Below are 15,127 nucleotides of genomic sequence, written 5' to 3' on the forward strand. Positions count from 1 at the left end.
AGCCATTTCATACCATTTATGACTTTTTTCCACTTCTAAGTGCCTCTAGCTACCAAAGTCCACCTATAATCTTTATGTATTTATTTACTTGCACATAATTTTCCATTCTTTAGTCTATGAGTTATTAATCGTACAATTATCTAGTATTACAAGATTCTCTTGGAAAACTATACTTGGTCTTACCATTTTATATTACTTGAGAAATTTGGTACATTTGTCGATGAGAAATAGTGAACTAGGAGTGGTGTTAATACTCCAGAACTAGTGTTAATACTCCTTGTTACCAGGAGTGGTGCTAATACTCGTTGTAACCAGGAGTGGTCCTAATAATCGTTGTAATTAGGAATGGTACTAATACTCGTTGTAGCCAGGAGTGGTGAGAATACTCGGTGAGATCCTGAAGAGGTAAAACTCGTGAAATCATGGAAAATATTAGTGAAACCCCTTAAGAGTTTTTAAGGGAGAACTAGACGTAGTTTAGGTTGAATGAACAAATATAAAGTTCGTAGTTTATTACATTACTGTTCAAAAGTTTTTCATTTTCTCTTATCACAAAAACTAGCATCTAACATCTCATAATCTTTATACACATACATATTTTCCTTACAAGTATTTAGATGTTGCTTTGTATAAAAGATTTGAAAAGTAGTATCTCATAATTCCTCTTTTGTTAAAACTTTCATACAGCCCTATGAAGCATCATCGTTTGAGAGTATTCTTATTTGTTAATCTCTCTAACACTAGATATTCCTAAGGCATTTTATCAAACGATGTTCCTCATCTTGGTCTTCCACAATTAGTCTAACTTCAGATGCCATAAGAAGATCATTGTGGTTGTTGACATTATTACACACTGTTTATCAGTTGTAGATAGACAACCATTGAAGATGCAAATGGTTGAAACAATAAAGGGACCTCACCCTGCTCCCTCTTTCCCAACTCTAGCCAACCCGATGAAACAATGGAGTGTTGATCTGTTAACAACCTATAATTAGTTTCATGTGTATTTATACTGATAACAGTCTATCTACCTTCATAATGTTGCCTCTAGATGAGACCATACCTCCTCTAGTCACCACTTGGTAGAAAATATGGTGAAGGATATATGTCACCCAACTTGAGCATTGTTGAGCCATGTCGTACTCATCAATTTGGTGACACAAATGCTACCTTCTCAGTAGATGATGTAGTTGTTGGAAAATGACTCCTATCAATGCTACCTCCTAGAACCCAAATAACACAACCCTTGGTTATCAAGGAAGCTATTGATCTTGAAGAAGCTACAAGACGGGCTTAAGCTCTCCTCGTGACATCGTCTATCATGTCCAAGCTTGATGAAGCTCTTTTTCAAGAGATCACTATACATCGCCTAGCCTCTACCCACACTATTGAACCAACCTAACAAATCACCATAGCTAACTCATCCAACCCCTATCTTCAAACCATCCCATCCACTCCCCAACCCTTAACCCCTATACCCCTAAATCATGCTCTACCATCTGATATCACTACAAAAAAATGTTATTTAGTTGAGGTTCTTTTTTCGATTTGCGAGAGTTTTTATCCTCCACAAAATAATTTCCGGAGGTTTTTCAAACCGTCGCAGTTTGAGTCGCCACAACCTATCTATGGGGATTTTCCACGACCCCTGGTATCACATTCAATTTGCAGAACTTTTTCTGTAGAGGGTAAAAACCAATTACTGATTATTATTTTGTGGCAGTTTTTAACCTACTTTATTTTCAATCATTTGATTACAAAAAATACCTATATTTTTTGCACTATTTTGTGATATTAATATATACTGTTCAATTTGACAATTATACTTTGGAAGTTGTAACCTCCCTCATTTGTATTATTTAATTTAAGGTTTATTACTTTATTTTTCTAGAATTATTTAATTTTCGCCACCATTTGAGGTTGTTATATTTTTGAATCAAAAATATTTATTTGTAACAATATTCAAACATATTAATGACATCACAAATTCATATAATTTCATTGTCAAAATCATCATAATAACATAAAATCAATTTAAAATAAAACTCATCCTTACAACTTAATCAACAAGTACTCAAAATTCATAATAAACTAGATATAGTTTTATCCTAAAAAAAATTTATAAACTCCCTAAATGTTACTTCCACAAGATGAATGTCTTTGATTTTGTACTCAAAGGAGACTTGGGCTCATTTGCATCACCAGCCTGCTGAAATGATAAAAAATTAATTATAATTATACTTGTGACGTCCCAAAATATATAGAAAAACATATATAATAAAGACGTCATCATGCATAATATAGGAAAGCAGTCAAGAGTAATTAAGGATTACAGTCATCCTTAGAATAATGTGGAATTGAAAACTAGAGTATTAGAGTTTCTCCCTGGAAATTTCAGAGAATTTAAAACTTTAAATGCACTAAAGTTCTTCAAAATAATGAGTTCATGAAATAAAAGCTAGCAAATCTAAGCTGCAGCACTGTCGTCCCCGTCAAGAGTTGTTTCCAAAGTATCCTCCTCGCCATCTGCTCTCACCCAAGTGGATGATCATCGCAAAAGAAACATACACAAGCAACACAAACAAGCAAGGGTGAGCTAGATATAAAAAGCATGTTATTCAACCTCACACGACATGCAAAAGTCACTCAAACATGGTAAAATGACATCACAAGACTTGTTACTTTATAAACCGACTCGTCTGGACTAGAATGATTGTCGAGCTATGGCGAGTTATGCACTCGTGGTGGCCTCTACTGCTTTGCAAATCCATTACCAATGGGTTTCACCCTACCACACTCACGAGGTTAGTCCGTTAACACTCACCTTGGGCCATACTGGAAGCACCCAAGACTGGGACCTCTTGCTACTCCTCACCACATGGATCAATCCTCTCTACTTGAGAATGAAAGACCTTTAAAGCGTCAGGAAAACCCCCAAGACTGAGCTACCATGCATTCATTCCAAACACTGAGGGCACCACCATGAATCCTCACCTTGAGGCCATGAAATTATGTCCATTACACATAGGGCACCACCATGTGACCTCCCTTGAGATCCATGGAATTACGTCCATTACACATACTTGTTACATTCAACCACCAAACATGTCTCATACATTCACATTCTTTCAATATAATAACATTACCACGATCATACTATGCATTTCAATCATTCCGCACACTTAATTCAAACCAAAACAAGAGCAAATGAGCTTGAACCGAACGCTATGAGCTTTGGACGAACACTCAGAACCTTGGCCGAATGCTTAGAGCCTTGGTCGAACGCTTAGAGCCTTGGCCGAACGCTTAGAGCCTTGGTCGAACACCTAGAGCCCTGGCCGAACGCTTAAAGCCTTGGCCGAACGCTTAGAGCCTTGGCCGAACACTTAGAGCCTTGGTCGAACACCTAGAGCCTTGGTCGATCACCTAGAGCCCTGGCCGAACGCTTAGAGCCTCGGCCAAATGCTTAGAGCCTCGGCCGAACGCTTAGAGCCTTGGTCGAACACCTAGAGCCTTGACCGAACGCTACTTAGACCACGTACCACTAAGACCGAGCAGTATCAAGACCGAGCACCATCAAGACCGAACGCTACCAAGTCAACACATGACCGAATGCTACCAAATCAACACATGACCGAACGGTACCAAATCCACACTTGACCGAACGGTAACAACTCAACACATGACCGAACGATACCAAATTAACACATGACCGAACGGTAACAACTCAACACCTGACCGAACGGTAACAACTCAACACCTTACCGAACGGTACCAAATAATCACCTGACCGAACGGTAACAACTCAACACCTGACCGAACGGTAACAACTCAACACCTGACCGAACGGTAACAACTCGACACCTGACCGAACGGTACCAATTGAACACCTGACCGAACGGTACCAAATCAACACCTAACCGAACGGTACCAAATCAACACCTAACCGAACAGTACCAAATCAACACCTAACCGAACGGTACCAGATCAACACCTAACCGAACGGTACCAGATCAACACCTAACCGAATGGTACCAGATCAACACCTAACCGAACGGTACCAAATCAACACCTAACTGAACGGTACCAAATCAACCCTGACCGAACGGTACCAAATCAACATCTAACCGAACGGTACCAAATCAACACCTAACCGAACGGTACCAAATCAACACCTAACCGAACGGTACCAAATCAACACCTAACTGAATGGTACCAAATCAACACCTAACTGAACGGTACCAAATCAACACCTAACCGAACGGTACCAAATCAACATCTAACTAAACAGTACTAAATCAACACCTAACCGAACAGTACCAAATCAACACCTAACCGAACGGTACCAAATCAAGGCATGGCCGAATGCTATCTGTCGCGTTCTGCAGAATTATGCAGAATTGCAACCAGACTCCAGAGTACCATTTCTAGCCATTTTCCTGAGATCCATTTACAATAGCAATTTTCAGTTCCACATTCACTCATACAGATCCATACAAAACAAGGTCACTCTAAACACAAACTTGTTCATCAAACAACAAAATATTACAGATTTCAGCACATGTATTGTTCATACAACCCATAGAAAAGAATCTAGCTCCCCTTACCTTGAAACTTCTTTGCTCAGCTCAAAGACCCGCAGCTACAGTACCCAGCTATAGAATGCAAAACCAATCGGTTCAAGTCGAAGCTCTCGACTCCGGGAACGCAAAATCCCCACTTAAATGACAATACACCGGTTCAATTTCAAGATTTAGTAGAGAGAACGCAGAGAAAATTAGGGTTGAAGTTTTAGAGAGAGGATGTGGCTTTGATGAAAATATGCAGAGTTTGGTAAAGCTGATATGATTTATACATTAATAAAATAAAGGAAAAAGCCTCCCCCTTAATTTAATTTCTTTTCTTTCTTATTTAATATATATACCTCTATATTTATATATAATTCAAGGTCCTTACAATACTCATACAATTTTGCAAGAAAGAAACAAAAAAAAAAGAATTTGTTAAGATAACCAATGGGAAAGTACAATTTTACAAAGTAGTATAGTTTGTTTCGGACTGCTTCTACTGGTAAATACACACACAAAATATATATATATATATATATATATATATATATATATATATATATATATATTGTATAATAGTGAGGTTTTATATATCAGACCAAAAAGTTTGCTAACTATTTTAAATGACGTATGGTAAATCAAATTGTTTAGAATTTCCTTGTTGATATACAAATAAAGTAAAAACAGAAGAAATGTTATACTACCATTTACTGTCCCGAATATGAGGAATTGATTATCTACAACGTAGAGGCATTAAGATTTTTTTTCTCTAATTTTCAATCCAAAAATCTCTTTAATATATAATAGTAAAAACTAGGGACCTGGTTTGATGTCTGAACAAGCACATTAATCTCCTAACATTAATTTTACAACCAATACTATTTATGTTTGACTCAGTAATCTTTTTAGTCAATATGTAGTAATGGTAAATAAGTTGACTGCCCTAACTAGGTAGTTTGGATCAAATAGTTAACAAGTCATCTAGCTGCTTGATATAATCATAAACTATAAAATGAACAAGAACAGACTTATGAAATAAGTTATCAGACAGTTAGGTGATAGAGATATTACAGTGAAATGCTTCTCAACGTCATTAACATCATTCACCAATGATGCCTTTGTATCATTTAATGAGATTGCAACTATTTTCGAATCAAGTTCCCCTTCATCAATCATGGATAATGCATCCCAGGGTTTGACCTTCAAAACCTCACATATTTTCCTCTCTTTCACCAATCTCAACAACATCAACTGCAAAATTACAATGATTTCAGACATATTGTGTTGTATTCATAATATAACATTATGGTAGGGAGGGAAGTCTACAATCTCTATTAATGGAATACCTGGATCATTATCTCCCAGTTCTCCTTCAACTTTAGAGTTTGCAAAAGATGGATTTTCCCATGTTTGTGGAAGTAAGCCATAGTTCCAATGTATATTGTAGCTGGAGAACATGAATAAGATGTGTTTAAGAATAGGCTAAATATGAAACCAAATCAGTCTAGCTAGATCAACCAGACACAGTAAAAGAAGTCAAGGATGTGTTAAATGAGAGATGCAAAATGCTTCAACTGTTAAGGATAAAAAATTAACATGAAAATGGCATTTAAGAAGGAAGGGTAACTATCAAAGGTCAGTAATGGGTATTGAACCCTGAAAGTAGTAGATTTATGGTAGTAAATAGACAACACTAAAGAAGAAATATCACACCACATTTATCTCAACAATAAGGCAATAAAATAATATAGAGAATAGATTTACGTTAAAAGTGAACTGCCAATAACAAATAATGTAATTTAGAATAAGAAAGGAACAACATGAGCTCAGAAATTGTATCTCACGGGTAATATCAAAGCTTTCCCTTTTCTGTATCTTGTTTTATCGGAGTGAAAGCTTCATCAGTTGCAACCTCCGTCTTTGCACTGGATTCTTTAAGAATCTCAACAATGAAGTTGAAGATATCATCACCCGATGGCAATGGAATATCATGCCAAGGAGAAACCTAAATATTTTGCAAATTACATTTTAGGTACAAGTAACAGAATCATAAAAGGTAGCCCACATGGAAAAAAACTCATTCTTTGAACTTTACTTCCATTTCCTAGTTGAAAAGCTCAATATCTCCTTAATAGTAATTCTTATTACATAACTACACGGTAATTAGCTTCCATCATATTAAGCAAATATAAATCATGATGAATCCTCATAAAACATTATAATTTGGCTCCTGCTCAACATTTCTTTCATAAAAGCAGAGGAAATGTAGTAACAATAAGTAAACCCATACAGATGTGTGAAACAGAATAGACCATTTAGCTAGTGAAGCATAAGAATATTCAAAACTATTCAACATCCCAAAACAAAGACTATCCTAAACAACTTACCAAGCTATTGATCCATAACAGAAAACACAAATATTAAACCAGAGCATGGATTTGCAATTTTTCGCGAATGGGATCGAAGTGGGTCACTAGGATATAACGCTGTTCTATTGGTGAGTTTCGTCTCTTTCGTCATCGGTGAGGAGTTCAAAGAATCCAGATGTGTGGGGAAGGGGAAAAGGATTAGCACGGTGGCATTGGCGGGGGATTCTGGGATGGAGCCGAATCGGCAGCGATCGTCGGCGACCTCGTCGGCTAGACTCGTCTCGTTGAGAAGGCGTGGCAGCAGAGATGAAGCGGGTTGAGGAAGTCCACGTTGCAGAACTTTGGAACGATGAGCTGGTTCTTAGGGTTTGGCGTTTTGATCTTGGGCAAAAAATTTCTTTTGTTTAAACCCTTTGGTTGTCCCAATTTATGTGAGGTTTTCCCATTTTGATTCTCTTTTTATTAGAATCCCCAATTGAGTTCTTATAAGTGCTAATTTGCATCAAATAAGCCCCTACCGTTAAATTTCGTTAACAGCGTTAAGTTTTTGCATAAGTGAGAGGATAACGTGTTTTTTTCTTGAAACGTGGCTTATTCAGAGTTTAAACGTGGCATTATTCATTGTTATTAAATTGAAATAATCTGATTTGTGAAATATATAGGATTTAGGGTTCTTTACCTTGCGCGAAGTCATTTGGGTTATTTTTTTTAGGATTGGGAAGCAGTTGAAGTTTGGACAGTGGGGAGTGCGAAAGCAGAAGACACAACAATGTTGATGGGTCATTCGTGTTCCTCTTCCACTTGCAATGAGTGCGGAAGAAAGCATTTGCGGTCTGTGAGCTCTCATGGAGCTGGAGGGTGGAACAGGAATGATGGTTCGCTAATCTGCCATTGTGGAGATAAGTCTGTGTTGAGGACTGCGAAAACCAGTAAGAATCGTGGCAAACAATTCTGGGGTTGCCCTAGGTATAAGGTTGGAAGTGAAAATGGGGGATGCAACTACTTCAACTGCTTGAGTGATTGGGGAATTGAAGAAAGTGTTAGCTGTGAGGTGCTGGAAGTAAATGATGAGAGGTTGGTGAAGAGTTTTGAAAATGAAAGTGATAAGAAGATAGTTGGTGTGTAGAAAGTTGTGATGGGTCTTCAAAGTTGGATTAAATTTTTGGTTGGGGTTGTCAGTGTTCTATGTGTGATGAACATCATTATAATTGCAATGTTGATGGGAAGAGCTTTATAATTTAGGTCTGTTTTGGTAATAGTAGTAGGCTTGATAATTTTAGTGTAGTTTTGTTTAATGTATTTATGTTTTCTGCAATGAAGATGTATTAGTTTAAGATCTTGAATGAAATGATAATTTGGGAAAAATCAGTTTTATTGTTTTGGTTTCATTTTGTTGTCAGCAGTTGCCCTATGTATAACATAACATGTGCATAGAAACTGTAAAACAGTTCTTAATAAAGGTTGAGTAAACAGTTCTGAATAAAACATACAACCTGTAAAACAGTTGTGAATAAAACATACAAAATATTGTATTCTTGGGACCTGAGTAAAGAGAACTTTAAGAGGAATTGAACTAAGGGCACAATGATGATAAATAATAAAATTTAATATCAAGAGAATAAAGAAAATGCATAGGCTTCAAACTGAACATTTGTATATTAATACGATTGAATAGTTTATTACATACTGAAACATTAAAGCATTGTTTAGAAGACATGTTTGTAAGATGATAAACATCAAACTTTGCCCTATTACATTTGGTACTACTAAAATAGATAACAATCTTCAACTCAAAAGTGGTTCTTGTTCATCTGCTTCACCCTTAGGCAATGAACTGGGTTGTTGTCCCTCTTCCTGACCTGGTTTCTCTTGGGGCATTTTTTTCTGTTGTGGCCCACTTCCCTACAAATGCCACATCTCTTCAGTAATCCCCCTTTTGACATTTTAGGGCTACTTTTCTTCAACTCCCATTGCTCTAACCTCCTTTTCTTCTTAGGACGACCAGACATCTGTCTTGTTAATGGAGGCATGACATCTGGACTTTGGGTTACCTCCCAGAGGTTGTTTCCATTAATGGGATATATAATGGAGCAATAAATTTCTTCATATGTAGACTTTTTAAAGCACACAGGTATGTAGTCCTCTGAATCTATGTTGAGAAACCTCATTATTGCCAGTGCATGTACACAATGTATGCCACTGATGCTCCATTTCCTGCAAGAGCATGAATATTGATGGCTTAATACCCTATTTTGTCCCCAGTTTCGCTCGACAATGTCAAATTAGTCCATCCTTTAAAACGTGCGTCAATTACGTCCCTACTTAATAAAATTTATATCAATGAAATCTCTTCCGTTAAATCCATACAAACGGCGTTAATTATTTTTCTCTCTCTTCTATTAACGTCGTTTGTACGGATTTAACGGAAGGGATTTCATTGATATAAATTTTATTAAGTAAGGACGTAATTGACGCACGTTTTAAAGGATGGACTAATTTGACATTGTCGAGCGAAACTGGGGACAAAATAGGGTATTAAGCCGAATATTGATCTACATCCACCACAAATTTTTCCCCACTTTGGGACACATGTTTGACTTCAAATAGCCTTTGTGCAGACCAGCTGTCAATCAATAGGTAACATTAGTTTTTTACTATCTCGGATAACATAAACAAAGATATACATATGTCATAAATTTTGGATACCTGGGAATCCAATTCTTTGTTAGTAATCCCTCCTTTTGTAGTCTACTCAATATTTTTGGACAAATTGATGACTTAAATGACGTTACCCTTGACCTATTAGTTGCCCATCTCTTCATCATGTATAGTCTGATTTCCTCCAACATTGTAATAATTGGTTTTGTCCTTGTATTTACCAGCACATTGTTAAAGGCTTCTGACATGTTATTAACTAAAGTATCACATTGATCTGTGGTTGTGAACCTTGATTTGGACCAAAACCTTCAATAAAGATGTATGTCACACAATAAATATGTTGAGTAACAAGAAAGTAAAAGTTATGTAAACCGAGAGTACCAAACCTTGGAGGAATAGCTAACAAGTGTCGAAAAGCATCTTGGTTGACCTCTTTGATACATCTCATCTCGTTCTCCCATTTTTGTGGGTGGGTTGCTATAGTTGCCCTCCACATAAGCTTTTTCAGGTTCTTTCCAGGGAATTTCTTCCTGAAGTTGGCATATAAATGCCTTACGCAAAATCTTTGTGCAACTCTAGGAACAACATCTTGTACTGCTTGTAACAAACCCTGTGAATGAAGAATAAAAATGGTGAGATGGTATTGATTTGAACAAATTTGTATAAGATAGAACTCAATAATTATAATGGAAGTTACCTTCTGTTGATCTGATATGATTGTAAGTGAAGAACACACCTCAGGTCCACCAAGGTCTTCAATCAATAGCTCAATAAACCAAGTCCAAGTCTCCTTGTTCTCAACTTCTACGATTGCATACGCCAGTGGCAACATTTGGTCGTTTGCATCACGAGCCACAACAGTTAATAGCTCACCACGATGTCTGCCTTTCAAAAAGGCTCCATCAAGGCCAATGATTGGCCTGCATGAGACAAAGCTATCTTTGCATGCCTTTAGGCATGCGTAAAACCTCTTGAAGATTGATTTCCCATCATATGACTCAACTTTCACCTTGATTGTGGAGCCAAGATTTCTTCCTAATAACTCATGAGCATAATCATAAATTCAACTATACTGCTTACTAAAGGACCTAGCCACTTCGTCTGATGCATAGGCTTTGGCCCTGTAAGCCATGTTCTTAGAAATTGCTATATTCCATTTCTTAGTAATTTTATCTCTAATATCAACTCCCTTTACATTAGGATTCTCTCTCAGTGTTTTTTCCAATTTTCTACTAAGTCATTTTGCATTGAATACTCACAACTTGTGTTCCCTACTGCATGTATGTCTGTCAACCACAGTCCTCAGTTGCCATGACTTTACTGCATCCATGAAACCAAAATATGCCCTCCACGGACATTCTCCTTTTGATCCCAAACATTTAACCCTAATTCTTGTTTTATCATTTTTAACAAGTTTCAAATTTTTCCCATTGTCTACTGCATAACTTTTGATGGCATCAAGGATGTCTTGTTTATCCACGAAATATGTTCCCACTTCCTAGTTGAAATTAATCATTTTTTGGGCATAGTAAACATAGAAAAATGCCCATACCCTTCTTCATCCTCACTATCCTCATCACTAATATCAGGAGAAGTTAAGTCCTCAAATTGTCATTCATCATTGAACCAAATGGAATCATTAATATCATGTTCTTCCATATCTGACTCAGACCCAAGTAAACCAGGTTCAACCTCAACCTCCAAATTACCAGAACTGTCACTTACACACTACAAGAAAAATGCAAATTATCTACTGATATTTATATACGGATTTTAATCCGTATATAATATATGTATTATATACAGATTTTATATACGGATTTTGGAAAGTAAATTACATACAGATTTTATGTACGGATTTTTTCTATATATAAAATTCATATATAAATTTTAGCATGTTAGAATGGGAAAATTTGTGAAAACCAACATCCGTATATAATTGTGTATAATCTGTATGTAATTAAAAATAATAATTATTAAAGATAAAATCTAAAAATTCTTTTCCCTCTTTTACGGTCACCCTTTTCCCACTACTTTCCAAAATCTTAAAATTTTACATTTTTCCCTCTCTTACGGTCACCCTTTTCCCTCAATTTTCTAAAATCTAAAAATTTTACAAATTCCATTCAAAATTAATCAATAATCTTAGTCACTACTCTAAGTTCTCTCAAAGTACGAACCCTAGGTTTCTTCTCCTTTCTTGACGCATCAGTAGTCCCCTAGACCAGTCATTGTCGCACCTTCTCTAGAGATATACGAAGCCTTTCGAGCTCACTCACTGATATACAAAGCCCAAGTCTGACTCCCTCTTGCTCACTCTCAGTTCAGCCCCTCCCGTTGCCTCCACTCTCGTTCACTCTCAGCTCAGTCTGTCATTCACTGCCGCTGGCTCGCATTCACTCACAGTGTTCATCGCTCAGGCTCTCGCTGATGAAGATCGTTCTTCCTACTTCTTGACACACAGAGTTCGTTCATTGTTCATTGATGTGGTAAGTCATGTTCTTCGTTCATCATTAAATCCCTAAATTCATAAAACCCGAAAACCCTAAATCCTCTCTTCTTTTCTTTCTTTCGTTCACTCACGTGAAAGCATTTATGCGGGCTTGAGCTTTGTTGTCTAGATCGGAGGCCAACTAGGCCAACACATGTAGTTGGCCTTTCGGGGTAGGGTTTATAATGACCCAATTTTAAAAACTTAAAAAAAAGACCCTCTTTTTCTAGGGTTCTCCATCACAAATCAGAACCAAACAACATCCTACTCTGTTTGACTGCTCTGCTTGACTGCTCTGCTTGATTATGTATGTATGCAGTATGAAGGTGCAGCCAATGAGGGTGGTAGAGGACCGAGTATTTGGGATACCTTCACTCACAAATATCCAGGTAAATATATATGATTCTGATTTTCCCTTATGGTTATACTAAAGATCTTTTCCAAAATTTATATAATTATTGATATATAGTAATTAACATGCAAAAAAGGTAGAAGACAGAAACAATGAGGATGTTGCAGTTGACTCGTATCATAGCTACAAGGTATTGTCGATTCAAAGTTTTTGTTTCTTTTGATGTAATTTATCAACTATCATCACTAATGAAAAGTAGCGCTGAAAGCTTATCAGATATTTGCATCATATAATATGAAATAAAGTGTTGCTTTTGTAAATTTCATTTCTTATCACGATTATTGCTACACCTAATGATTACCATTAAGAGCTTATTTATCAAACTCTAGAGAAATATATTTAGAACATTCTATCCAAATTAAATGATTATTTATTACTTAGACTAGACCCTAGGAAAGTTTAACTAAAAGAAATGTTAAACATTAAAAAAATTTAAGGAATTGTTGTTTTAGTTTGTTTTCCATCGTTTTCAAATAAACATGTTTTGTTACATCTTATATTTCAGGACAATGTTCAGATTATGAAGGATATGAATTTGGATGTTTATAGATTTTACATGGTCAAGAATTCTTCTGAGTAATTCAAATATAGATCTATGATTATTTTGGAGTAAGCTTTACTTGTTTGGGTGTTTCATTACAATCATTACTTATTTATCTACTATAAATTGCATATATATTCACATATGGAAAGCTAAGTGGAGGTATAAACCATGAAGGAATTGACTCTTACAACAACCTTATCATTGAGGTATTGGCAAATGGTAAGAATAAAAACTTTATTATGGATATTTTTATTATGCTTTACATATAGCAACTTCTCATGTTATTGGTGATGATAAAACATTAATATTAATCATCTTTTATATTAAAATAATTTCAGTTTTTGAAGCATTTGTAACTATTTCATTGGGATCTTCCTCAATCTTTAGAAGATGAATATAGGCGTTTGTTAAGTCCTCGCATTGTGTAAGTTTTGCAATGTAATTAACATTTTCACTTGAATGCTTTGCTAAAATGTTTTGGGAACATTCCTAAAAAATCACACACTTTAATATAGGAACAGAACCCTATTTCACAACACATCACCAACTTGTTGCTCATGTAGTTGTGGTTAATGTGTACAAGACTAAGTATCAAGTCAATTTTTATTAAATTTCAGCTTCGTACTTGCTATGTTTGTTACTGTGGAACATATTCTTTAATATATTAAATGCAAAATAACATGAGAAACTTATAATTCTAAGTGTTTGCTAGCATGTGGAATATCAATTTATCCAGTATTTTTTGTATTGGAAGAATGTTTATATAGTGGAAAAGAGCATGAGAAACTGATAATTCTAAGTGCAAAGCATTACAAGAATAAGAACCATTCACATTAATAAATAAGATGGATTCAAAATAAAGATATAGATATCAACCTTTCTTTTAAATGTTGGTTTCTTAACTATTTTCCTTATTCTTAAGGCCATCAAGATTTCAATTGCTTTATTTCTTCTCCAGTACCACTTTTTCTTCTATGCCTTTAAGATATTATAATTTATGAAAATACTTTCATAGAAGTAACTCACTGTACTGATTGCATGAAACAAGATACCAGTGAGTTTGATACATGCTCTAATCGCCTTAGTTTTTGTAATTTGATCATCCTGTTGATTTTACACCTTAATTGTAAAGTTCATTTCAATCCAGTCCAATGTATTATGAGTTAGAATGCATTGGTTTTTGGCATTTTGAAAGAGTTTAGAAATATTAAAATAACTGATGTAGTATTGAAATGCGCAAATTAATTCTACATCAAATAACTCATGTAATTCACAACATAATTCAAATTTTAAGTTAAACATAATCTCTTAATAAAATATAGCATAGGTGACAAAAGTCCTGTTTAATACATAAAAATAGATGTTAGTTCATAATAATCGCATGAAAAAAGACTTTTTTTTATTCCTTTTGCTTTTTAATTTCAATCTAATTACCACAATGTTGTATTGGATTGGTTGATGAACACTCTTAGTATAGATGATCTATATCAGTATTGTAGAACTTTGAGTTTTTTAAGTACGTTGTGATCTCAATTAACTCTCAAAAGCCTTTCTCCATTTTAGCTTTTCAACTTGTATCCTTTGAATGACATTTTCAACTTACCCATCTTTCTTGGATTATTAATTTTTATTTGAATGTCTTAACGAATTCTACTTATAATATTTTCATTTTAAAGCTTTGTTGGACTTTTATTATATAAGGAGTAACAAGTATGATATATCTCCAGAGCTTGCTCTGTCATGGAGAAAGGTGCAAGCAGGAAACAGAGAGAAGGAAAGGAAAAGTGCAAGAGGTATGAAATTAAACTTTTATTTTTTTGAAAACTTACAACTAAAAAAAAGGATTTTATTTAACATAGGCTGAGTCAATAATTTTTAACATGCAGTATTGATTTTATTTAACATAGGCTGAGTCAATATTAAGTAACATAAATATCTATAGTTTTATAATGATGAGGTGTATTATTTTCATAGGGCTTTGCTATTCATTTATCAGCCACTAATAAAACATAGGTTGTATCATCTAATCTAATCCCAGTTGTGCTTCTTTCTGGAACTATGTAAAAGTTGCCCATTTTAGGGTGA

General features: G+C 35.3%; 1 protein-coding gene and 1 pseudogene across 2 annotated transcripts; both read right to left on the reverse strand.

Moving 5' to 3' along the window:
- Nucleotides 1-2,005: 2,005 nt before the first annotated feature.
- Nucleotides 2,006-6,669, reverse strand: LOC148193112 (soluble inorganic pyrophosphatase 6, chloroplastic-like; annotated as a pseudogene). Its single transcript, XR_015782290.1, has 5 exons — nt 6,664-6,669; nt 6,413-6,573; nt 5,915-6,015; nt 5,640-5,819; nt 2,006-2,209 (listed from the first exon to the last, which is right to left on the reverse strand). The product of XR_015782290.1 is annotated as a soluble inorganic pyrophosphatase 6, chloroplastic-like (transcript).
- A 2,058-nt stretch (nt 6,670-8,727) lies between these two features.
- On the reverse strand, nt 8,728-10,727 carry LOC148193113 (uncharacterized). Its single transcript, XM_088099358.1, has 4 exons — nt 10,676-10,727; nt 10,293-10,630; nt 9,982-10,205; nt 8,728-9,151 (listed from the first exon to the last, which is right to left on the reverse strand). Exons 1-4 carry the CDS (start codon nt 10,725-10,727, stop codon nt 8,728-8,730), a joined length of 1,038 nt encoding a protein of 345 aa, XP_087955484.1.
- Nucleotides 10,728-15,127: the final 4,400 nt, after the last annotated feature.

Source organism: Vigna umbellata, chromosome 9 (genome assembly GCF_029865625.1).
Source record: "Vigna umbellata cultivar VRB3 chromosome 9, Vumbellata_1.0, whole genome shotgun sequence".
Classification (NCBI taxonomy): domain Eukaryota; kingdom Viridiplantae; phylum Streptophyta; class Magnoliopsida; order Fabales; family Fabaceae; genus Vigna; species Vigna umbellata.